The sequence below is a fragment of the Mobula birostris genome, chromosome 6, assembly GCF_030028105.1.
Source record: "Mobula birostris isolate sMobBir1 chromosome 6, sMobBir1.hap1, whole genome shotgun sequence".
NCBI lineage: Eukaryota > Metazoa > Chordata > Chondrichthyes > Myliobatiformes > Myliobatidae > Mobula > Mobula birostris.
In genome coordinates, this window is record NC_092375.1 from 70,850,485 (window position 1) to 70,878,168 (window position 27,684).

The following is a 27,684-nucleotide window of genomic DNA, read 5'->3' on the forward strand; positions in this document are numbered from 1 at the left end:
TAGTGCAATACCCCTTTCTCCTTTTACCTCCTCCTCTATCTTTCTAAAACTTCAAATACCTGGTACATTAATCACCCATTCCTGCCACTTTCTCAACCAAGTCTCTGTAATGGCCACAACATTGTAGTTCCATGTACTGATCCATAGTCTAATTTCCTCACCTTTACTCATAATACTCCTAGCATTAAAATATACACACTTCAAACAATCATACCTGTTATTTTGAGTTTACCTTTCAATACTTTCCCTGATATTTACTTTCCTGTCCAATCTTTCACTTACTGACCTTGTGCTCCAGTTCTTAGCCCCCTGCAAAACTAATTTAAGCCCTCCAAGTAGTATTAACAAACCTTCCAGCCACGTTATTGGTTCTCCTTCAGTTCATGTGCAACCTGCCCCTCTTGTATAGGTCACCTCTTCCCCAGAAAAGGTTCCAATGATACAAGAACTTGAGACCCTGCCCCCCCGCACCATCTCCTCAGCCACTCATTCATCTGCGTTATCATCCCATTCTTACCAGGACTAGACCATGGCAATGGGAGTAAATGAGAGATTACTACCTTGGAGGTCCTTCTCTTCAGCCTCTCTCCTAACTCTATATATTCACCGCTTAGGACTTCTTCCCTTTTTTATGCCTATGTCATTGGTGCCAATATGCACCATGATCTCTAGCTGTTCACCCTTCCCCTTGAGAATATTCTGCAACCACTATGATACATTTTGGACCCTAGCACCCAGGAGGCAACACACCATCCTGGTGTTTGTGGCCACAGACCCCTAACTATCAAGCCCTTTATCCTTCCCTGCTGAGCCTCAGAGCTGGACACAGTGTTATAGGCCTGGATGCTGTGGCTGTGCCCTGATGGGTCATCTCCTCCAACAATACCCAAAGAGGTAAACTTGTTGCTGAGGGGAATGACCACTGGAGAACCCTGCACTGACTACTTAATCCCCTCACCATCTACTATCTGAAGCCTGTACTCTGGGTTTCTCCACCTCTTCAAAATTCACAAGAGAGTTGTCCCTTCAACAGATGGATAAATGAGAATAAGTTCATTTAAGTCCACTCCGTTTGCTCCCCTTACCAGCCAATGCAACCCTACAATAGCATCTTGATCAGGTAACATTTATTATGGAGTTTTGCTTAATAATTTAAAGACAACTAGCAGATGGAGTTCAGTAGTCAGTTTTGAAGCCAGGAAATTTCACAGATTTTGGACCCAATGGTTCCCAACCCTTTATAACTAATTTTACTGGATATATCCTCAGATGGGAGGTAGTGGTACCAGGATTGCTTAAGGAAGAATTTATATTTTAGGAGAACTCAAGTTTCACAGCACCTCCAACAGGATTTTAACAAGTGATTTCTGGATTGCTAATCTAGTACTAATGGAATGGTGGCAGGATCAACAGTAAATTGGTCCTAATCTTGGGTGATTTAAGTATATAGTTTGTACGTTCTTCCTGTGCTCCGATTTCTCCCCATTTCCCAGAGGCCAACTGGTGGGTTAATGTACAGTTGCCAATTAACCCTAGTGTAAGTAATGGTGAAATAATCATAGAGTTGGTGGGCACAGAGAGGATTTGTTGCAGCTGTAGAGGGAGGTGAGAGAGGGAAAGAAACTAATGGGATTTCTTTGCTGGGAAGCAGCATGGGCTCAATGTGCTCCCTCTATGTTAAAATAATTCTGTGACCATACCATTTTTTTTAAGAAGGCATATTGTACAATAGTGTTATGTACCTATTTGAAAGAACTATGAGGCCACCCATCTATGGATTTTATAATTGGTAATATTTTTACCCTAGGACTTGAGTACCTTTTGATAAATAATTAAAGAACAAAGCTATTGTAGTACCTTTTCTGGAACCTGACGGCAAGCCAACAAATTAGATGAGTGAAATAAAATATACTGTACATCAAATGAACCAAATAGATTATGTCACACTCTAAGAATTAAGTTATCAGTGAAATATTTGTGAACTTATTTTGTGTTATTCTTCTGAAGTATGCAAGTAACCTGGATGAGACTCCAGCCTGCCTTGGAGGCAGAGATAACTACTGGAGGATGTTGACCCTGACAAATCTGCCTAGAACAACAATCATGTATGATATTGTGGACTATGCTTACAGCAGAACTTTATCACAACGTTTAAAGGAGGAATTGCCAATACTGCTCTCCAGGCCAAGTACTGAAAGAATTCAGCTTCAACATATTAGAACTATCTCTCAGACCAGGTACTTTTGATGAAACTTATGTAATATTTTGTTTTTTAGAAATCAGAGTCCAATTATATAGAAAAGCTAGACTGACCAATAATAAACATAATATATTGAACACAGAACTACAAATTCATCAATGTCTTATTAATCAAACAGTTTATGTAGGGATGCAGGAAAGTTCAGAAGAAACATTTTCCATTAGAATATTGCTTGATATTAGCAGCTGTTGTGAGTTGAATCTTTTCATGAATAATAGGGAAAGAGATATTTGTCAGAACACAGTATTGATGGTGGGAATCTGAACTGGGAGTTTTCTACCATTTTGTGGCCCGTTGAAGACCACTATTTCCAGGGCAATTTGACTTGCAGTACTGGTTTTCAAAGTGCTGCTTTCCAAAACCTTAGTTATTGGTGAATTCAATACCTTCTATGACCAGATATGAAAATAATCAGTGTTATCATCTTTCTTTTTCTCATTTTATGTTCAAGTTCAAGTTTATTGTCATTCAGTCGTATACATGTATATCACTAAATGAAACAATGTTCCTCCAGATCAAGGTACACAATACAGTACAATATAACTCTCACACAGCACAAAAAATAGTATTACCGCAAATAAATTAAAAAATAATAAAAATATATTCTAGAAGATTGACATAAGGTGCATTTACAACACAAGTTAAAAAGTAAACGGTATTACACAACTGAAACTTCATAAACAATGAATGTCTGTGGTGGCAGGGAGATCAGTAACTTCACGGCCTGGGGGAAGAAGCTGCTTCCCATCCTAACAGTCCTTATCCTAATGCTATGGTACCTCCTGACTGAAGGTGGGGGCGGGGGTCAAAGAGATTATGGAATGGATGAGAGGGATTCTTGGCAATGCTAAGGGCTCTGTGTATGCAGCACTCCTGATAAATATTCTGAGAAGATGGAAGACGGACCCTGATGACTCTCTCAGCAGTCCTCACAATCCTTTGTAGGGTCTTGTGGTCAGACGCAGATGCGGTCTTGCGGTCTAACTCCCATACCAAACAGTGATGTAGCTGGTCAGGACACTCTCAATGGTCCTTCTGTAAATGTTGCTTTGAATGCTCCCCCCCCCAGCCTTGCTTGCCCAAATCTCCAAAGGAAGTGAAAACACTGTTGTGCTTTCTTGACTAAAGAACTGGTGTTGAGGGACCAGGCGAGATCGTCTGTTATATTCACTCCCAGAAACTTGGTGCTCCTAACTCTCTCCATGCAGGGGCCGTTTATGTGTAGTGAGGCCCAGCCAGCCTGCACCTTCCTAAAGTCCACAATCGTTTCTTTAGTCTTGCCCACATTGAGACTCAAGTTGTAGTGCTGGCACCATTCTATCATCCGCTCTGTCTCCTCTCTGGATGCTGTCTCGCTATCATTGTTAATGAGGCCAACCACTGCTGTGTCATCAGTGAACTTGGTGTTTCAGTTTGAGCTGGATCTAGCAGTGCTGACCTGCCTCAGCAGTGGGCTGAGCATGCAGCCCTGAAACCTGAGGGGCGCCAGTGCTCAGTATGATGGACCTAGAGATGTTACTGCCAACACGGACTGACTGTGGTCTACGTGTTAACTCCAAGATCCACTTACAGAGAGAGATGCTGAAACCCAGCGAGGACAGTTTGCAACCAACATCTGAGAGATGATCGTATTAAACACAGCACTGAAATTGATAAACAGCATCCTGGTATATGAGGCACCATTTTCCAGGTGGGCCATGGCGGAGTGGAGGCCAAAGGCTATGGCATGAGTGGATTGATTTGAGCAATAAGCGAACTGGAAAGGGTCCAATGTAGCAAGAAGGTGAGATTTAACGTGGTCCATAACCAGCTGCTGTAAGCACTCCATTATTGTTGGATTGAGGCAGGTCACATTCTTGGGCCCTAGGATGATAGTAGCTGCCCGAAGCCTGTGGGACAGAGGTCTGTTCCAGTGAAATGATCAAGATGTCTGTTGGAACTTCTGTTATCTGGGCTGCACAGTCTCTCAACACCAGTTGGGTATATTATCAGGCCCTGCAGCTTTACGTGGGTTGTCACTGACAAGGGTCTTCCTGAATTCAGCTGTAGTCAGACAGACTGCCTGCTCCTTGGGGTGGGAGTGGGGGGAGGGTGGTCCTTCCTTGCTGGACATCATTCCATGCAACAAACCATGCATAAAATACTTTCTGCCTATCAAGATGAGAGGCAACACAATCGTTGACATACAGGGTGGACTTGTAGTCCATTATGGCCTGAATATCCTGCCACATGCACCTTGTGTCTCTGGTGTCACAGAAATGGCTGTAAATTCTCTGTGAATAATCTCATTTTACCTTCCTGATAGCATGGGAAAGTGCAGTTCTCGCTGATCTAAAAGCCGTCTTATTCCATAATCTGAAGGCAGTATCCCAATCTGTCAGTGGTTCCTGGACCTTTGCTGTCAACTGTGGCTTCTGATTTGCCCTCTGATTCTGATTTAACAAGTTTATTGGTTATTTCATTGAGACATTTTCTGTCCTTTTCTTTCAAAATTTTCACTGAACTATTTTTCAGGGTAATGTGTCAAACTCCTTTTCTGAGATTGTCTTAAGCTATAACAAGGGTGTCTAAATCATAGCACATGAACTTTATTTGGCCCTCCTATAGCACAGGTGCAGCTTTCAGAGATGAAGGACAAACTCAGGCTCTTTTTTGTTTAAAATTCAGCAGAAACCTACTGGGGAACAACAAGGTCCATCCTACTGTTCTCTCTAACCTTGGCAGGCATGAAGGTGGTTGGGCTTAGGGTTGGCTGGGTGTCGTGATGTCCAGAGCATCTTGTTTTCTAGCCTGAGCAGTCTAGCCATAGAGAACACACTGTGTTTTGTATTATAGTACTCAGGCATTATATGGCAAAGACCAATAGTATTCAGCCATTACAGTAGATACAAATGCAGTGATCTACTTGTAGAATATTTCTGCAGAATGTGATAAGTTATGCTTATGACCATTAAGATTTAAACCTGCATTAACCTTGTGATGACTGTATCAGCACCAAAATTGTAAGAACTACAGCGATGTAAAAAAGAATAGAAATTTTAAGTTTAGGAAGAAGTTTGTTTTCACTGTTAAAGATAGCAGACCACTGTGCCTTATTTATAAACCAGTGCACACTGATCGCAAAGTAAGCAACGTTAAATGCCCCTTCAAAATGAATCATGGGCAAATACTTACTGTAAATTCTACTAAATTAAAATTTAAAGAAAAACAAGATAAATGTATTAAAAGTACAGATAGAGACATAATCCTTTTATTCAATAAGGAAACTGAAGAACAACAGAAATTAGTTTTATTTCATGTGCTATCATTTGATCTTAATTTACATATTCTGAAAGGGAATTTTGTTAAGATGACAATTTTAGATCAAAATATCAAAACTTCAGCGATGGGTTTACTAATTTCATTCCACACGACAGAGAAACTCATCTTTCAGATATGGCAGAAAGGCTGCAAAACAATTTGAAATTTCCTCTACCATTTAGCATCACCATCAACAAATCCACAGCCCTACAACATAAACCACAACTAGCAAAATGTATATCCACTATATTCTCTTGGATGAAACTCTGAAACAAGAAATGCCAGACTAAGTGGTGCTAAAAGAAATAATCCGCAATGTATTACTAAGAATGCAGTTGCAAATCTTTGGACAAAGCTGATATACCAGTTATAAACTTTTCAGCATTACAACAGATGTAGCATTTACAATTGTGGGAAAAATCATAAGCCTCAAACTCCTGAAATACAATCCTAAATTTCAAGAATGTTCATTGCATCATCATTCATCATAGCAGATACTTGAAGTAAGAAAATGTTATAAAACATATCCTTGAAATTATTCACCTCATCTGCTCATATGCAAGACTTATCAGTTCAAAAATGCAATCAAAATCTGGAATTTGAATACATACGTACCTAAACACACCTTATTGTGAGGTGTGAGATGGTAGCAAAACATTAAGTAGTTTTGTCAAATGATGAAGCCATCATGCTTTCCTTGAAGAAAATGGGAAATTAACTTGAAGATGATCTAGGGATATAGGATCATACAAATGATGAAGCCATCATGCTTTCCTTGAAGAAAATGGGAAATTAACTTGAAGATGATCTAGGGATATAGGATCATACTTTTTAAATGATATTATGGGTCAACTGGAAGCTCCCATTTGGGGAAGGATATTTGATTTAACTTAGATGTCTTCAGCTTTCACTTAAGTTAAAGCTTCTGTAAATATAAGGTTAAAAGATTTCAAGTGCATCCCATCTCAAAAGGAGTGAGAACATGCTACAAGTTGTCCAAGATAATGATCACAAACTCAAAGAAAACAAAGGCAAATTACAATGATTTATTTGTGACTTTCAAATCAGTTTACCTTACACCCAGGAAGGATAGGGACTGATGTCCTAGTGAGGAATGTTTTCTAGTGCTTTTGGCAAGAGTTTACACTAGAACAGAGGGAAGATAGGTGCCTAACAGGATGACTAAGGGAAGAGAAACAGGGACAAAAGTGAAAGAAAGAACAATAAAATACAAAATAAGGCAGGGAGATAATGGAATAGAGACAGATAGGGCCATAGAACATTACAAAAAGTTTGATTAAAATGGAATACAGATAATCTAAATGCTTTTTTGATAAACTTTGTAGATAAATTTTCTAGATAAATATAAATGCTGTAAACTTACTGCACAAGCATAGGTAAATGGGTATGTTGTTTACCCATGTTTAAGGGAACTTAATACTCAAGAATATTTGGCTTTTTGAATGGATGGGCAGGAAGGAAAAGGTAGTGGGTTAGCATTATTAATATGGAATGAAATAAATACAAATGTGAAATTACCTAGGCTTATAACATATTGAGTCTGGTTGGGTAGAGGTTAAAAAAGCAAAGGAATGAAGAATACTGGAGACACAAAAGACTGCAGATGCTGGAATATGGAGTGACAAACAAACTACCAGAAGAATTCAGCTGTCAAGTTGCATCTGTGGGGAGGAAGGAGATGGTGATGTTTAGGGACAAAACCGTGCATCAGGAAGAAACCCAGCAAAGAAGTTACCAGTTTGAGTAATGAATGGCCCTAAATGTTTGCCACACAAAACTAAATATCAACAAGCAATGGGGACATACAGGTAGAAATACGTAAATCAATGTGGTAATGATGGAAGAATTTGTGTGTAGATTGGCTAGTCCAATTACAAAGGGTAGCTATGGAATCAAATTCTTTTCTTGAATGATGTATTATGGAACCACCTGGGGAACAGGTTGTCTGGGATCTGGTAATGGGTAATGAGGTTTAATAAATGATCAAGTGTAAGGGATTTCCTGGAGAGTAGTGTTCATACTATGATTGAAATATGTATTTAATTTGAGAGGCAGGAACTTGGGTAGGAAAAGTATATGTTTAACTTAAAGGCAATTAAAATACAGTGAGGATAAAGTTGACTGAAGTGAACTGCACTGATAAATCAACAGAAAAGACAGTAGGCAAGCCCAATCAGAAATTTAAGGAGGTAACTCAACCCAGTAAGGAGCAAGGATTCTGATAAATTAACCATGGTTAACCCAAAAAGAGCATATTATGTTGAAAGTTGGAACATACAAAGAGGTAAAAGTTAGTGCAATACACACAAAATGCTGGAGGAACTGAAGGGTTTCGGCCCAAAATATCGACTGTACCTTTTTCCATGGATGCTGCCTGATCTGTCTAGTTCCTCCAGCATTTTGTGTATGTTGCTTGGATTTCCAGCATCTGCAGATTTTCTCTTGTTTGTGGTAGAAGTTAGAGGTAGACCTGTAGACTGGGATGAATTCAAAATCCAGCAAAGGAAGATAAAGCAAAAAATAAGAGAGGAATTAAACTATGAAGGAAAACAGGTGAGGGATAAGAGAATCAAAATAAAGATAGAGGTCTAAATGAACATTGTTCTCAGTAACTATTTACCCAGCCTCATTCTATAAAGACCAAAGAAATGGCAGAGGAATTAAACAGATACTTTGCATAATCCATAGAAAGCATAGAAACTACAGCACAGAAACAGGCCTCTTGGCCCTTCTTGGCGGTGCCGAACCATTTTCTGCCTAGTCCCACTGACCTGCACACGGACCATATCCCTCCATACACCTCCCATCCATGTATCTGTCCAATTTATTCTTAAATGTTAAAAAAGAACCCGCATTTACCACCTCGTCTGGCAGCTCATTCCATACTCCCACCACTCTCTGTGTGAAGAAGCCTCCACTAATGTTCCCTTTAAACTTTTCCCCTCTCACCCTAAACCCATGTCCTCTGGTTTTTTTCTCCCCTTGCCTCAGTGGAAAAAGCCTGCTTGCATTCACTCTGTCTATACCCATCATAATTTTATATACCTCTATCAAATCTCCCCTCATTCTTCTATGCTCCAGGGAATAAAGACCCAACCTATTCAACCTTTCTCTGTAACTGAGTTTCTCAAGTCCTGGCAGCATCCTTGTAAACCTTCTCTGCACTCTTTCAACCTTATTAATATCCTTCCTGTAATTTGGTGACCAAAACTGAACACAATACTCCAGATTCGGCCTCACCAATGCCTTATACAACCTCATCATAACATTCCAGCTCTTATACTCAATACTTTGATTAATAAAGGCCAATGTACCAAAAGCTCTCTTTACAACCCTACCTACCTGTGATGCTACTTTTAGGGAATTTTGTATCTGTATTCCCAGATCCCTCTGTTCCACTGCACTCCTCAGTGCCTTACCATTAACCCTGTATGTTCTACCTTGGTTTGTCCTATCAACGTGTAATACCTCACACTTGTCTGTATTAAACTCCATCTGCCATTTTTCAGCCCAATTTTCCAGCTGGTCTAAGTCCCTCTGCAAGCTCTGAAAACCTTCCTCACTGTCTACTACACCTCCAATTTGCTGATCCAATTTACCACATTATCATCCAGATCATTGATATAGATGACAAATAACAATGGACCCAGCACTGATCCCTGTGGCACACCACTAGTCACAGGCCTCCACTCGGAGAAGCAATTCTCTACTACCACTCTTTGGCTTCCTCCATTGAGCCAATGTCTAATCCAATTTACCACCTCTCCATGTATACCTAGCGACTGAATTTTCCTAACTAACCTCCCATGCGGGACCTTGTCAAAGGCCTTACTGAAGTCCATGTAGACAATATCCACTGCCTTCCCTTCATCCACTTTCCTGGTAACCTCGTCGAAAAACTCCAATAGATTGGTCAAACATGACCTACCACGCACAAAGCCATGTTGACTCTCCCTAATAAGTCCCTGTCTATCCAAATGCTTGTAGATTCTGTCTCTTAGTACTCCCTCCAATAACTTACCTACTACCGACGTTAAACTTACTGGCCTATAATTTCCCGGATTACTTTTCGATCCTTTTTTAAACAACGAAACAACATGAGCTATTCTCTAATCCTCCGGCACCTCACCTGTAGACAGCGACATTTTAAATATTTCTTCCAGGGCCCCTGCAATTTCAACACTAGTCTCCTTCAAGGTCCGAGGGAACACCCTGTCAGGTCCCGGGGACTTATCCACTTTAACTTTCCTCAAGACAGCAAGGACGTCCTCCTTTTCGATCTGTACAGTTTCCATGATCTCACTACTTGTTTCCCTTAATTCCATAGACTTCATGCCAGTTTCCTTAGTAAATACAGACGCAAAAAACCTATTTAAGATCTCCCCCATTTCCTTTGGTTCCGCACATAGCCGACCACTCTGATCTTCAAGAGGACCAATTTTATCCCTTACAATCCTTTTGCTCTTAATATACCTGTAAAAGCTCTTTGGATTATCCTTCACTTTGACTGCCAAGGCAACCTCATGTCCTCTTTTAGCCCTCCTGATTTCTTTCTTAAGTATTTTCTTGCACTTCTTATACTCCTTAAGCACCTGATTTACCCCCTGCTTCCTATAAATGTCATACAACTCCCTCTTCTTCTTTATCAGAGTTGCAATATCCCTTGAGAACCAAGGTTCCTTATTCCTATTCACTTTGCCTTTAATCCTGACAGGAACATACAAATTCTGCACTCTCAAAATTTCTCCTTTGAAGGCTTCCCACCTACCGATCACATCCTTGCCAGAGAACAACCTGTCCAAATCCACGCTTTTTAGATCCTTTCTCATTTCTTCAAATTTGGCCTTCTTCCAGTTAAGAACCTCAACCCTAGGACCAGATCTATCCTTGTTCAATCCTTACAATAAAGATGCTATAAACATGAATCTGGATAATACTGGGAATGAATTAGATACCTTCATCATTTTTAGAGAATTGGTATTAGGCTAACTAAAACTAAAGGCTGATAAGTCCACTGGTTTGAACAGTTTGCATCTTAGGATCCTGAAAGAGGTAGTTACGGAGATAGTGGGTGCATTAGTTAAAATCTTCAGTGAGTCCTTTGATTCTGATAATGTACTAGAAGCTTGGAAAACTGCTAATGGGACACCCCTGTTCAAATAACAAGGTGAAAAATGTAGGTCCATTAGCCTAATATCTATCATCCGAAAAATGTTAGGATCCGAATCTGAATCAGGTTTAATATTACTGGCATATGTCATGGAATTTGTTGTTTTGTGGCAGCAGTACATTGCAATACACAGTTTAAAAAATTATAAAGTAAAAAATATATATGTACAAAATAAATTAAATAAGTAGTGCAAAAAGAGAGCAAATAAATAAAAAAATAGTAAGGTAGTGTACATTGGTTCATTATCCATTCAAAAATGTGATGGCAGAGAGGAAGGAGCTGTTCCTAGAATATTAAGTGTGTGTCTTCAGGCTCCTGTACCTCCTCCTTGATGGTAGCAATGAGAAGAGGGCTTGTCCTGGGTGACGGGGTCCTTAATGATGGATGCCGCCTTTTTGAGGCATCACCTTCTGAAGATGTCCTTGATACCGGGGAGGCTAGAGGCCATGATGAAACTGGCTGAGTTTACAACTTCCCGCAGTTTTTTCCAACCCTGTGGGGTGACCCCTCCAAACCATACAGTAATGCAATCTGTTAGCACGCTCTCCACGGTACAAGTGTAGAAGTCTGCGAGAGTCATTGGTGACATAGCAAGTATCATCAAACTCCGTTATTTGTAATTCCAACAAGGTTGATCTTCAGAGATATTGATACACCAGGAACTTGCAACTGCTCACCCTTTCCACTACTGACTCCTCGATGAGGACTGATGTGTGTTCCTTGGATTTCTCCATCATGAAGTCCACAATCAATTCCTTGGTCTTACTGATGTTGAGTACAAGGTTGTTGTTGCGACACCACTCAACCAGCTGATCTATCTCACTCCTGTATGCCTCCTCGTCACCATCTGAAATTCTGCCAACAATAGTTGTGTCATCAGCAAATTTATAGATGGTTGGGAGAGCTCCCAGTTTCCCAAGTTTCAGCATATATCAGACAATACTTCAGGTGCTTCTGCTGAAAACTGTATGTAATGCGCTGTAAGGTTTCACTGCTAATGTAATGGCTTCTTTGTAATGTTACAACTATCATATTAATTCTCAGAACGATTATGGTATAGTTAGCCCGTGAATACTTACTGAGTCACTACAAACAGAAAGAATTGGAAGGCTAACAAGTCTGACCACAACCTTGGAACCATTCCTCAACGCAGCATATAACGTGATTACTTATTAAAACATATGCTTAATTTTCAAGGTCAGCTTCTCCAGCCACACAAGCTCTTCCACATTCAACCTCAAAATTGTTAAAAGCAGGAAAGGAGTCACAACGCCGTTCTCACAAAGCAAGAATGAAAGTTTCCAAAATGAGGAAGATATATGGCTTGGATAAAAACAAAGAGGTAAAACATTTGACTTATATTAAATACTTCCTAAATGTTTGAGGCATGGGCATAAAAATGCTTTTCTCCTTTGTTACCAAAAATGATAGTGTATACTGTACATACAGTGGCTTGCAAAAGTTTGAGCACCCCGGTCAAAATTTCTGTGACTGTGAATAGCTAAGTGAGTAAAAGATGACCTGATTTCCAAAAAGCATAAAGTTAAAGATGACACATTTCTTTAATACTTTAAGCAAGAAAACTTTTTAATTTCCCTTTTTTACAGTTTCAAAATAACAAAAAAGGGAAAGGGCCCGAAGCAAAAGTTTAGGCACCCTGCATGGCAGTACTTAGTAACACCCCCTTTGGCAAGTATCACAGCTTGTAAACACTTTTTGTAGCCAGCTAAGGGTCTTTCAATTCTTGTTTGGGGGATTTCCTCCCATTCTTCCTTGCAAAAGGCCTCTAGTTCTGTGAGATTCTTGGGCTATCTTGCATGCACTGCTCTTTTGAGGTCTATCCACAGATTCTCGATGATGTTTAGGTCGGGGGACTGTGAGGGCCATGGCAAAACTTTCAGCTTGTGCCTCTTGAGGTAGTCCATTGTGGATTTTGAGGTGTGTTTAGGTTCATTATCCTGTTGTAGAAGCCATCCTCTTTTCATCTTCAGCTTTTTTACAGATGGTGTGATGTTTGCTCCCAGAATTTGCTGGTATTTAATTGAATTCACTCTTCCCTCTACCAGTAAATGTTCCTCGTGTCACTGGCTGCGACACAAGCCCAAAGCATGATCGATCCACCCCCGAGCTTAACAGTTGAAGAGGGGTTCTTTTCATAAAATTTTGCACCCTTTTTTCTCCAAACGTACCTTTGCTCATTGCGGCCAAAAAGTTCTATTCAAAAGGTTCAAAGGAACATCTAAGCAAGCCTGATGCATTTTGGAAACAAGTCCTGTGGATTGATGAAGTTAAAATAGAACTTTTTGGCCGCAATGAGCAAAAGTATGTTTGGAGAAAGAGGGGTGCAGAATTTCATGAAAGGAACCCCTCTCCAACTGTTAAGCATGGGGGTGGATCGATCATGCTTTGGGATTGTGGCAGCCAGTGGCTCAGGGAATATTTACTGGTAGAGGGAAGAATGAATTCAATTAAATACCAGCAAAATCTGGAAGCAAACATCACACCGTCTGTAAAAAAGCCGAAGATGAAAAGAGGATGGCTTCTACAACAGGATAATGAACCTAAACACACCTCAAAATCCACAATGGATTACCTCAAGAGGCACAAGCTGAAGGTTTTGCCATGGCCCTCACGGTACCCCGACCTAAACATCATTGAGAATCTGTGGATAGACCTCAAAAGAGCAGTGCATGCAAGACGGCCCAAGAATCTCACAGAACTAGAAGCCTTTTGCAAGGAAGAATGGGCGAAAATCCCCCAAACAAGAATTGAAAGACCCTCAGCTGGCTACAAAAAGCATTTATAAGCTATGATATTTGTCAAAGGGGGTGTTGCTAATGTGACGAGAATACACATAAAATTAAGATGTTTGCTGGCCTGGGTTAGCATCAGTGACATCAGCAGTTGGTCTGCCACCTGTCCTCAGGGGAAGGAGAGATGAGGAACAATGGAGCAGCATCTGAAGATGTGTAATGAAGGGACGGGAGAGAGAGCTGTCTGGAGCGGCTCCCCCTTTGAACCCTGAACTGTTTGAAGTGATGGACAGGCGATACCCCAGCAGGGGGATAAAAAGGGACAGGTTTCGCTAACGCGACACACACGACACCCGAGGTAACGAGACCCTGGAAGCGGTGCGCCTCTCACAAGTCGGTGGGACGTACGGGACCTTAAACGCACAGGGTGGAAAGGCACAATCAGCGGGAACCCGGTGTGTGTCCGCCCTCGCTTGGGTGCCGGGTTCACTGCAGAGGATCGACCGCATCTGGAGGAGGGGTCACAGTCGGTGACCTCAGGTGACATCACCAAGGACCTGTCCGAAAGCTGCTTGTGAGCAAATATCGCCGGTCTGTGAGTGGAAGCCGTTTCTGAATGATCAGTTGTTCTCATTCTCTCTCTCTCTCCCCCCACGTTGTCCATCGCCATGGCAACGATTACTGCGAACTGAACTATTAAATCGAACTGGACTTTTGTGTCACTTTGAAATTGGTCATTTACCCCTAGACAACGATAGAGCTTGATTGATGCTGTTATCTTAATTCTGTGCACATGTGTGTTTATCATTGCTGAACTGTTGCATTTATTATTCTTTCGATTACTGTGTTGCTCGTTTCTTTAATAAAACTTTCTTAGTTCTAGTAATCCAGACTCCAACTGAGTGATCCATTTCTGCTGGTTTGGCAACCCAGTTACGGGGTACGTAACATAAAGTACTGCCATGCAGGGTGCCCTAACTTTTGCTTCGGGCTCTTTTCCTTTTTTGTTATTTTGAAACTGTAAAAGATGGAAATTAAAAAGTTTTCTTGCTTAAAATATTAAAGAAATGTGCCATCTTTAACTTTATGCCTTTTGGAAATCAGGTCATCTTTTACTCACTTAGCTATTCACAGTAACAGAAATTTTGACCCGGGGTGCCCAAACCTTTGCATGCCACTGTATCAGAGAAGATGAACAGACTGAATTTCTTTACTCTTCAGAAAAATATTATTGAAAGTTGACCTTTAAAGTGCTCTTTAAAACTAAAAAACCTTGATAGTGAGGAGATGGAGGGAATATATCCAGGAAAAGGGCAAATATAGTCAACCAGACATCCAGTAGAAAATTCGGAAGAACCATCTTATCCAAGGAGTAGTGAATGCAATTATAAGAAGTGATTGAGATGAATAGTATTGATGAAGTTAAATGGTGGTAAGTCAAACATTTAAATAGAGGAGATAGAATTATACTGAAACGGAGGAATCAGAATTGGGTTTAATATCACTGGCATATACCGTGAAACTTGTTAACAATGTGGCAGCAGTACAATGCTATCCATAAAGACCATAAGATATAGGAGGAGAATTAGGCCATTTGGTCCATCAAGTCTGCTCCTCCATTTTATTATGGCTGATCCAATTTTCTTCTCAGCCCCAATCTCCTTCCTTTTCCCCATATCTCTTCATGTTCTGACCAATCAAAAATCTATCAACCTCTGCCTTAAATATACATAAAGATTTGGCCTCCACAGATGCCTGTGACAAAGAATTCCACAGATCCACCACTCTCTGACTAAAGAAATTCCTCTTCATCTCCCTTCCGAAAGGACACCCCTCTATTCTGAAGTTGTGTCCTCTGGTCTTTGACTCCCCCACCGTAGGAAACATCCTCTCCACTCCCTCTCTATCAAGGCCTATCACCATTCAATAGGTCTCAATGAGGTCATCCTTCATTCTTCTGTATTCCAGCAAATACAGGGCCAGAGCCATCGAACGCTGTTCATATGACAAGCCATTCAATCCTGGAATCATTTTCATGAACCTCCTTTGAACCCTCCCCAGTTTCAGCACATTCTTTCTAAGATAACAGGCCCAAAACTGCTTTCAACACTCCAGGTGCTGCCTCACCAGTGCGTTATAAAGTCTCCTCTCAACATTACATCCTTGCTTTTTTATTCTAGTCCTCTTGAAATGAATGCTAACATTGTATCTGCCTCACTCATCAGACTCAACCTGCAAATTAAGGACTCCCTTTTCCCTTTGCACCTCAGTTTTTTGTATTTTCTCTCCATTTAAAAAAATAGTCAACCCTTTCATTTCTTCTACTAAATTGCATGATCATGCACTTCCTGACACTGAATTCCATCTGTCATTTCATTCCCCATTCTCCTAAACTGTATAAGTCCTTCTGTTGCATCTCTATTTTCTCAAGACTACCTGCCTCTCCACCTATCTTTATATCGTCTGCAAACCTTGCAAAAAAAGCCATCAATTCCATCATCCAAATCATTGACAGATAACGTAAAAAGAATTGGTCCCAACACAGACCCCAATTACACCACTAGTCACCGGCAACCAGCCAGAAAAGGTTTCCTTTAATCCCACTCTTTGCCTCCTGCCAATCAGCCACTGCTTTATCCATGCTCAAATATTTCCTGTACTGGTATGGGATTGTAGATTGTTAAGGCAGCCTCATTTGTGGCACCTTGTGTCAAAGGCCTTCTGAAAATCCAAGTACACATCAACTGATTCTCCATTGTCTATCCTCCTTGTAATTTCTTCAAAGAATTCCAACAGATTTGTCAGGTAAGATTTTCCCTTGTGGGACCCATGCTAACTATGGTCTACTTTATTATCTGCCTCCAAGTATCCTAATGCTTGACTCCAACATCTTCCCAGCCACTGAGGACTGATTAAGTGGCCTACAATTTCCTGTCTTCTGCCTCTCTCCCTTCTTGAAGAGTGGAGTGACATCTGCACTTTTCCAGTTTTCCAGAACCTTTCCAGAATCAAGTGATTCTTTAAGGATGATTACTAAAGCTTCCACGATCTTTTCAGCCACCTCTTTCAGAACTCTGGGATGTACATCATCTGGTCCAGGTGACTTATCTACCTTCAGACCTTTCAGTTTCCCAAGAACCTTCTGTCTAGTTATGGTAACTTCATACATTTCATGACCCGGACACCTGGAACTTCCACCATACTGCTAGTGTCTTCCATCTTGAAGAGTGATGTAAAATACTTATACAGTTTGTCCCCCATTTTATTCTCCCCCATTACTACCTCTTCAGCATTGTTTTCTAGCAGTCCAATACCCACTCTCGCCTCTCTTTTACACTTTATTTATTTGGAGAAACTTTTAGTGTCCTCTTTAATATTATCGGCTAGCTTACGTTCTATTCCATCTTTATCTTATACCTTTTTTAGTTGCCTTCTGTTGGTTTTTAAAACCTACCCAATCCGCTAACTTCCCACTACGTTTTGCTTTATTATATGCCCTCTCTATGGCTTATGTTGGCTTTGACTTCTCTTGTTAGTCACAGTTGTGTCATCTTTTCTTTAGAATACTTCTTCCGCTTTGGAATGTATATATCCTGTGCCTTCTGAATTGCTTCCAGAAATTCCAGATATTGCTGATCTGCCATCATCCCTGCCAATGTTTTTTTCCAATCAATTCTGGCCAAATCCTCTCTCTTGTCTCTGTAATTCCCTTTACTCCACTGTAATACTGATACATCAGACTTTAGCTTCTCCTTCTCAAATTTCAGGGTGAATTTGATCATATTATGATCACTTTCCCCTAGGGGTTCTTTTACCTTAAGCTCTCTAATCAATTCTGGTTCATTGCACAACACCCAATCCAGAATAGCTGATCCCCTAGTGGGCTCAACCATGAACTGTTCTAAAAAGCAATTTCATAGAAATTCCCCCTTTCCGCTTCCTGTATTCCAGCACCAACAGGATTTTCCCAATCTACCTGCATACTGAAGCCCCCATGACTATTGTAACATTGCCCTTTTGGCATGTACTTTCTGTCTCCCGTTTGTAAGTAGGCCACGTACTTACTACTGTTTGGGGGTCTGTATACAACTCCCGTCAGGGTCTTTTTACCCTTGCAGTTCCTTAGCTCTATCCACAATGGTTCAACACCTTCTGAACCTTTGCCACCTCTTTCTAATGATTTAATTTCATTTTTTACCAACAGAGCAATGCCACCCTCTCCACCTTCCTGCCTGCCCTTTCGATACAGTATACACCCTTGGACATTAAGTTCCCAGCTGTAATCTTCTTTCAGCCATGATTCAGTGATGCCTACCACATCATTCAGCAATCTGCAATTGTGCTGCAAGTTCATCTACCTTATTCCACGTATTGCATGCATTCAAATACAACACTTCCAGTCCTGTATTCACCCTTTTTGATTTTGTCTGCCTTATATGTTGCAACTCATCCTGTTGACTGAAATTTTGCCCTATCAACAGCCTCTCCTCACTACACATTGCCTCTTTTTGTAAACCAGCTACCTTATCTTCAGCACTATTATCGACCTTTCCTACAATATTTCTTGCATTGAAATATACGCAGCTCAGGACACTAGTCACATCATGCTCAACCTTTTGAATTCTAACTTTGTCCGAGGGCTTACTAACATCTGCCTCCACAACCTCTCCACTAACTGTTCTGACACTCTCGTTCCCATCCCCCTGCAACTCTAGTTTAAACCCCACCATGTAGCATTAACATTAACAAACCTTCCCACTAGGATATTAATTCCCCTCCAGTTCAGGTGCAAACCATCTGTTCAGTACAGATCCCACCTTACCTGGAAGAGAGCCAGTGATCCAAAAATTGTATGCCCTCCTTCCTACACATATTAAACTGAATAATCTTCCTATTTCTGGCCTCACTAGCACGTGGCACAGCTAGCAAGCCTGAGATCACAACCCTGGAGATCCTGCCCTTTAACTTAGCACCTAACTCCCTATGCAGATCTTCGTCACTTGTCCTACCCATGTCATTGGAACCCACACGGACCACAACTTCTGGCACTTAAAAATGTTTAGGACTTGATCTGAGATATCCCGGACCCTGGCACCCAGGAGGCAACGTACCATCCGGAATCGTGTTCTCGCCCACAGAACCTTCTGTACCTTCCCCTAACTAACAAATCCCCTATCACCACAGCATGCCTCCTCTTCCCCATTCCCTTTGAGTCACAGAAGCAACTCAGTGCCAGAGACTCACCCACTGAAACTTTCCTCTGTTAAAATCATCTCCCCCACTGCCGACAGAATCCAGTGATATACCTTTTATTGAGGGGGATGGCCACAAGTGTACACTGCACTGGCTCCTTAACCCCTTTCCCCTTTCTGACTGTTACTCCATCCCCTGTGTCTACACCTCGGATGTAACTACAAACGTAGCTCTCTATATGTCCTATCTATCACCCTCTCGGCCTCCTGGATGATCAGGAGTTTATCCAGTTCCAGCAATTTGTTAGAAGCTGCAGCTGGATGCACTTCTCACAGTTGTAGTCATCAGGGACATTGGAGGTCTCCCTGCCTTCCCACATCCCGCAAGAGGAGCATTCCACTACCCTGCCTGTCAGCCCTGCTGTCCTAGCTGAGCAGATATGAAGAAGAGAACGAAAAAAAATGAGCTTTTCTTTCCTTTACTTTCTCTGACCCCTCTTTGCTGAAGCCTTGAAAAGCTAAAGCCTTAAAATCATCACTCTATGTTCACTCAGGCGATGGTTGCTGTGCTTGCCCCGCCTTCCTTTATTGGTTGCCGGTCAAAGCTCTATTACACTGCCGCAAACCACACCTCCCCTTTTATCCTCAGGCAGTGGACCTGATTGAAGTCCCCTCCTCTCCAAACTTATAATGTCCGGAAATGCCGTTGGTCAATGCTCTATTTCATGATAGTTGAGAAAAAGAAAACTGTGAATTACAGTAAATATAAAATAGTTAAATAAGTAGTGCAAAAATATAGGAAATTTAAAAAAGTAGTGAGGGAGTGTTCAAGGGTTCAATGTCCATTCAACAATCAGATGGCAGAGGGGAAGAAGCTGTTCCTGAATTGTTGAGTGTGTGCTTTCAGGCTTCTGTACCTCCCTACTGATAGTAGCAATGAGAAGAGGCATGTCCTGGGTAGTGGGGGCCTTTAATGATGGATGTCACCTTCCTGAGGCACTGCTCCTTGAATTTGAGCTGGATACTATGGAGGCTAGTGCCCACAATGGACCTGGCTAATTTTAGATCTCTCTGCAGCTTACTTCAATCCTGTGTAGAAACCCACCCCAGCCCCTGCCCGCTATACCAGTTAGAATGCACTCCAACTGTAGAAATTAGTGAGTGTTTTTGATGACATACCAAATCTCTTCAAACTCCTTATGAAATATAGCCACTGTCTTGCCTTTTTTTATAGCTGCATCGAAATGTTGTGTCCAGGGTAGGTCCTCAGAGATATAACACCCAGGAAATTAAATTGCTCACTCTCTCCCTTCTGATCCCTCCATGAGGACTGGTATGTGTTCCCTCATTGTACCCTTCCTGAAGTCCACAATCAGTTCTTTGTTCTTACTGATGTTGAGTGTAGGGCTGTTGCTGTGACACCACTCCACTAGCTTAGATATCTCTCTTGGATATCGGTACACCCTCTTGTCACCATCTGAGTTTCTGCTAACAGTGGTCAGTAAATTTATAGAGGACCTAACCACACAGTCATGGGTGTAGAGTCAGCAGAGCAGTGGACTAATCACACATCCCTGAGATGCGCCAGTGTTGATCTTCAGCGAGGTGGAGATATTATTTCCAATCCACACCATTTGTGGTCTTCTGGTTAGGAAGTCAAAGATCCAGTTGCATAGGAAGGTACAGAGGCTCAGGTTCTGGAGCTTTTCAATCAGAATTGTAGGAATGATGGTGTTAAACAGCGATGAGCAGTTGCAGCAGTGTATTATCTAAAAAATGCACTGCAACAACACACCGAAGTTCCTAAGGCAGCACCTTCCAGACCCACGCCCACTACCATCTAGGAGGACAAAAACAGCAAGTATCTGGGAACACCACCACTGGAAATCCGCCTCCAAATCATTCGTCATCCTGACTTGGAAACGTATCGCTGTTCCTTCATTGTCGTTCGATCAAGATCATAAAATTCCCTCCCTAACAGCACTGTGGATATACCTACACCTCAGGGACTGCTGCGGTTCAAGAAGGCAGCTCATCACCACCTTGTCAAGGGCAATTAGGGATGGGCAATAAATGCTAGCTTAGCTGGCAACACCCACATCCCATAAATAAATATTTTTTTTAAATGCTTGCGGCTTGAATGGTGCATAAATGCCAGCATGGACTAATGTGCAGTCACTGAATAGTTATGTTATGATAAGAGGCCATTTGGCCTACATGCAAGTAAGAGCAGTGTAGCTCATTTCAATCTCCTGTCTCCTCAAACTCCTTATCCAGTTCCTTTCTGAATGCTACAATTGCAACTGTCTCCAACTACTATCTTGGCAGTACATTCCAGACCTGAATCACTCATTCTCTGTAAAGTTGTCTGTCACTGTCTCCTGCTCCCATGCAGCACGTTCACTTATTTATGCCAGAGCCCTTCAAAGCAAAACCTCTTCTGTTCAAAGGATCTGCATCTTTTCCAGACTATTCACTTAATTAAAGTCTCTCATCCCTGGAATGATTTTCATGATGTTTCTGCACCCATTCCAAAATCTTAACTTTTTTTTCCCTAAAGTTTGGTGCCCCATGTTGGAAACATTACTCCATTGAAGTCTGAACCAGTTTTATAAAGATTAATTTTCCAGTGGTACTGTGTGCCTGTTTATAAAAGTCAGGATCCAATGAGATTTTTAAAACTACTTTACACATATTCCCCAGATGTCTCAAAGTTCGAAGTAAAATTTATTACCAAAGTACATACATGTCACCACATACAACCCTGAGATTCTTTTTTTGCAGGCATACTTAAAAAATCTATAGAACAGTAACTGTAAACATCAGGGACTATAAATTAAACAAACTGTGCAAACGCAGATAAAAATAAATAGCAATAAATAATGAGCATGGAATAACAATATAAGAGTCCTTAAATAAGTGTAGCTATCCCCTTTTGTTCAAGACCTTGGTAGTTGAGGGGTAGTAACTGTTCTTGAACCTGATGGTGCAAGTCCTGAGGCAGCTGTACCTTCTACCTAATGGCAGCAGCAAGAAAAGAGCATTGCCTGGGTGGTGAGGATCTTTGATGATGGATACTTTTCTACAGCAACGTTTCACGTAGCTGTGCTCAATGGTTGGGAGGGTTTTTACCCATGATGTACTGGGCTGAATCCACTACCTGGTGTAGGATTTTTTGCTCAAAGGCATTAGTGTTCCCACACCAAGCCATAATGCAGCCAGTCAGCACACTATCCACCACACACCTATAGAAGTTTGCTAAGGTTTTTGCTAACATGCCAATCCTCCACAAATTCCCAAGAAAGTAGAGGAGCTGTTCTGCTTTATTTTAGCCCCTTTAGGACTATGCCTTCTTATACCAAAATACAACTCTTCTGTATGAAATTTCATCTCCCACCTACTCAATCAGTTCTGCACCTGCGTGGTTGTACTGAATTGCTGTCCACCTTAAGTAATCCTCAATCGGTTCATCAAGGGAAGGTTAAAGTAGTTGAATTTCTTGTTATTATCCAGGTATGATGTATTAAACAACACTGTTCTGTTGAAGTAAATCATTAGAATCATAAAATTGTTAAATCCACACACTAGAAACAAGATGGATGTTTGCTGTCATCTGAGTTCCTTCTCTTCCCACCTCTGCACTATTCACATCAGAAATCTTCACAATCTAGCAAAAAACTTAGGAAATACAAGCTATCAACAAGCTGTAGGATCTCAAGGCATAGATAACTATGATTTTATTCACAAGCTCTGCAATCTTTCAATGACTCAGTTGCTCTGCATCTTCTACTCATACTGAATTGAACCATCCAAGTGGCTTAATTGCAAATTATGAGTAGGATGAGGCCACTCAGCCTTTGTGATCTCAGCGTCACATTTGGATCTAGCCCCAGTAACCTATTTAGTCCCTTTCTCATCAAAAGCCTATCCAATTTTGTCTTAAAATATTCAAAACTTCTCCTTCTTAGAAGACAGTGGAAGTGAAGTTTCAAAGACTCGTGGTCCAAAAGAAAATATAATTTGGTCTTATTTGTCTCATGTAAGTGACATTTTTAACCAGGGGGCACTAGTTCTAGATGCTACCACAAGAGGAATCATTCTTTCCATATCCATCCTGTTGAAACTGCTCAGTCTTATTCTCAACTCTCCTAAATCCAGTTGATGCAACCTAGTCTGTTGTCCTTATCTGTCAACCTTCCTTTCATTTACTAAACCTTGTCCACATTCTTCCTTTAATAAGGAAATAAATACTGTATACAGCACTTCATATGTGGTCTAACCAATGCCCTTTCTAACTGAAGCAAAACTGGCCTTTGCATTCAATTATTCCAGCCATAAGTAACTGTTAACTTTCCTAATTACTCAATGACCTTTGAACATCACCTACTGTGATACACAGGCCTCTCTGCACCTCAGAACCCTGCAAAATCTTAGCAACCTGGTTTCTCCCTTTCATTTCAAATGCTATTGTTTTTTACACTTACACCCCGATGTATCACCAAAACTTTCTGACTTTAACCTTAGAAAAAAATCTTCCTTTATCACCTTTAAGAATCTATTTAGCAAGTGTTCTTGTCATGGTCACTAATTGTCCATACTCTATATACTTACAGACCCTTGGCATTTTCCTTTCTTGGCTCTCACCTCCTCTTACACGTCAAAACTTTATTTTCTTTCATAATTTTTCAGCTTTTTGTAGAACATCTTGGGATATATTTTACTTTAAAGTAAGCATTAGCTGGTATTGGGAATGTGATTATATTCTTACCCACCATTATTTGATACATGTCAAACAATGACCTGATTCTGACTGTTTACAGAGCAAATAGTCAGGACTAATCAATTTAGTGTACATTGTAAGGGTTCTGAAAAGTCTGACCTTTTGCCAGAATAATTAGTATTATAAAGTTTGGGAAAGTTTTGTTTGAATCTCATGCATTCAATGAAGAACTTGCATTGACAACTCTTCCTTTTGCATTACCCTTCTCTGATGAACTGGCCTTTTCTGGATAAGCCAAATCAGGTTTATAGGCAAGATTAGCGATAGGATAAAGTAAGTTACAAAAGAGAAACTCGGCAAGTTTGTTCACTCATTGGTAATATAACTGTAAATTAATGTGCAATTTCAGTTGCCAGTATAATATTAAATATGACATCAGTGTACCATTGGTATGATTGAGATTCGTTCCTTTTGTACAGCAATAATAGCCTGTTTGGATGTGTAAAATACAGTATATTATTTGTAATACATTTTGATTAATCTGTACTAATGCTTTTCATTTTTAATTTTCTTGAATGTATTACAAAATTACAAGGAAGAGAAGAAAACACCAATTTGCCACAGCCCTGCACTGGATGACTCTCAGTTTTACACAAGCTCTGATCAAGAAGAAAAAGATGATGTTACATATTTAACTTCAGAGGAAGAATGGGAGCATGAAGTTGATAAACTCTATGCTTGGACACAAAAACTCTCACTTGATTTATGTGAGACACCTTTCTCTGACTAAAACAATACTATGTATTAAGAAGGGGAAGATCAACTGTGGCATACACTAGTTTATGCCCTGTCAAAAAAGACATGTTTTTAAACAAATGAGAAGAGACATGAAGATCTTGTTGCCTTTCACTTTGACCAACAAACTGCACAATTCACACTGTGTATTTTAACTTTGATATACCATTATCTTTAGTGTAAACATTGCATGCATTTGATCATGGCATTATTATATACTGTGTTCTGAGAAGGTGCAAGTAACATCCTTCTGATATTTCCCTTTTGAACACATGGCTTAAGCTGGCCGTACTGTATCCATTAAATTAATATGGGTCATGTTATGTTTTTAAAAATCTTGTATCTTATTCTCCAAAGTTACAGCAGCGCTGACTCTAGTTATTTTCACCGTTCGATGTTGTGTTGCATTTTGTGGACAATTACTTCTGTAATCAATTGAAAATGATTGATGTGAATATGCCAGCTATGAGCCATGCTGAAATCTGGCGGATTGTAAAAGTCCGTTTGGGATCGATGACCCCCAAAGTAAGGAAGGGAGTTACAAATAGGCTTAGTTTCCAGCTTGGTCTTCAGGTGAATATAATATTCATTACCCAGATAATGTTTAAGCAAGATGTCACGAGGATGTGAGAAGACTTGATGGGGTAGAATAGATAGTCTAATTCTGCTGCCTTATGATCTAGGATACTAATGCTTCTAGAACCACCAAATGGCATCTTCAACAGGGAATGGAGTTAAAAAAACAAAAACTTGAAAGCACTGCCCAGATTCATGTTAGGAAGCAATTGAAAGATGCACACCTAAACACGTTAAATCCAAACTATACAAATTCTTCTATATTTACATTGCAAAATGATGTTGGCGTTTCCATTTGCAAAGTTAGTAACCAAGTATTGTGAGTAAATTTAATGCATAAGGAGTTACAAGAAATATTAAAAATAGATGCTAATGATATTGCTGTCATCTTCACTGAGTCATGCTTTTTAAATTTCAAAACTAATATTGAGGCAGGTTAAAGCAACTATGCTTATGAACTATTACAAATCCTGAAATGTGACCAGATAAACCAGTAATGCAGTAATAGTTACTAATATTCAACAAAATAAACTCAATTTTCATGTTGATAAGTTAATTGATGTAAGCACTATTTATTACTGCACCTAGCCAATTTACTACCAACATGATTACTTGAAGCCTCATTGTGTCAATGTTGTTTCATAATTTATTCCTCCTGACACAAAGGATCGATCAGATTCACAGTTTGATGAGCTACCAGCAGCTCTCACATTTTGTGCAAGAGTAGATATCAAGCAGTAGACAATCTGACTGGTGAATTCCCAGCAAATTTAAATCAAGTCAGCAACAGTAATCTATTTATATGCAGTCTCTAAAAAGAATAGCTTCTCTGGATGAATTTTACACATCCTCAAACAGAACAATAGAGTCCAGTTATGGCATTTAAGCTTACTGACCAGCAGAAGATAGGAAATAAGACTTTGGACCTTATGGTCTGCCCCAGGCAGAAATTATTAAACTCACTTAAGTATATACATAACCATAATTCTAGTGCAATGAATAAAGATTTTATTGGCCTAAATTATTTATTGTCACTAGAGTTCCAATGCTAATTCAGAATCAGGTTTATTATCATGAAATTTGTTAACTTAGCAACAGCAGTTTAATGCAATACATAATATAGAAAATAATAAATCAATTATAGTATACATATATTGAATAGATTAAAAATTGTGCAAAAAATATATATTTTAAAAAGTGAGGTAGTGTTCAAGGGTTCAACGTCCATTTAAGAATCACATGGCAGAGGGGAAGAAGCTGTTCCTGAATCATTGACTGCGTGCCTTCAGGCTTCTGTACCTCCTACTTGATGGTAACAGTGAAAAAGGGCATGCCCTGGGTGCTGGAGGTCCTTAATAATGGACGCCGCTTTTCAGAGACACTGCTCCTTGAAGATGTCCTGGGTACCTTGTAGGCTAGTACCCAAGCTGGAGCTGACTAAATTTACAACACTTTGCAGCTTCTTTCAGACCTGTGCAGTAGCCCCTTCATACCAGACAGTGATGCAGCCTGTCAGAATGCTCACCATGGTACATCTATAGAAGTTTTTGAGTGTATTTGTTGACATGCCAAATCTCTTCAAACTCCTAATGAAGTATAGTCGCTGTCATGCCTTCTTTATGACTACATCAATGTGTTGGGACCTGGTTGGATCCTCAGAGACCTTGACACCCAGGAACTTGAAACTGCTCACTCTCTCCACTTCTGATCCCTCTATGAGTATGTGTTCCTTCGTCTTACCCTTCTTAAAATCCACAAAATACTATTTAATGTCTTAGATTTGTATTGTTTGAATACACAGCATGAATGGAAATACTGCAGCAAATGAGTCATATTACAGAGCATAATTACTAATCTTCTATTTTAAAAAAGAAGAATTTTTTATGTTGCCAAGTGGAAGGGGTTAATAGATTGCAAAATATTCTGTAACATGAGATACTGCAGATGGTGGAAATTTTGAACAACACACACAAAATGCTGGAGGAACTCAGCAAATCAGGTAGCAACTATGGAGGGGAATAATCAGTCCTACGTATCAGGCCAAGACCCTTCATCAGGACCGGAAGGGAAGGGGGCAGAAACCAGAATAAGGTGGTGGGGTGGAGAAGAAGTACAAGCTGGCAGGTGATAGGTGAGATCAGGTAAGGGGAATGAATTAAGAAGCTGGGAGGTAATAGGTGTAAAATGTAATGGGCTGAAGATTAGGGAATCTAATAGGAGAGGACATTGGACAACGTACAAAAGGGAAACAGGATGTAGTGTATGCTGTCAATACTTAACAGAAAGCTGCATTTTTATTATTCAAATTAGCCATACAGCACAGACATAGGCCATCGCTCACCCATTTTACACTAATGCTGCTTATTGCGTGCAATAGAAGTTCCTGGAGCCTTTGTAATTTTCTTAAGTTATCTAATACTCTAACTCCACCATAGATAGTCCCAAGCCTGGCTGTGAGAGGAGGAGGGTTGGGCATGGGGCTAGCAACCCCAACCCATAAAAACCCAGTGACAAAAACAGCAACAGAGCTCCAAAGACTTCATCTTCACCTGAAAGACGTACTAAGTTGTGTGGTGAAAGACACAAGTCCGTGTTAGCCACAGGGTTGATCAACCTTCTAAGACAGCCTGGCCAAAGAACACTTGGCGATGTGACCTTGAAGCCAACACCAAGATGGGCTACGCCTGGGGACAACTAGAAAGCCCAACACAGAGGATTCTGGCAACCTATTGTTGGTAGCCTATACCTTAGTTGGAGTAATGGGCTTAACTAACAAACTATTTAATAAACTGGCCAAAGCTAAGGGGGTGTACAGTTATGCTAGCATTCAAACTGTTTATTACAGTAATTGGAATTCAAGAAGTAGATTTTTGAATGAAGTATAAAACTGCACACAT

At 40.4% G+C, this 27,684-nt stretch overlaps 1 protein-coding gene across 1 annotated transcript in view; it reads left to right on the top strand.

Moving 5' to 3' along the window:
* The window catches only part of c6hxorf58 (chromosome 6 CXorf58 homolog), a 55,766-nt gene extending 30,503 nt beyond the window's left edge, over nt 1-25,263 (top strand). Inside the window, 3 exon segments of the mRNA XM_072260617.1 lie at nt 2,008-2,237; nt 11,949-12,093; nt 24,012-25,263. Of these exon segments, the coding sequence (XP_072116718.1) occupies nt 2,008-2,237; nt 11,949-12,093; nt 24,012-24,206 (570 nt within the window). The 3' untranslated portion in view covers nt 24,207-25,263.
* The last annotated feature ends 2,421 nt before the right edge of the window (nt 25,264-27,684 follow it).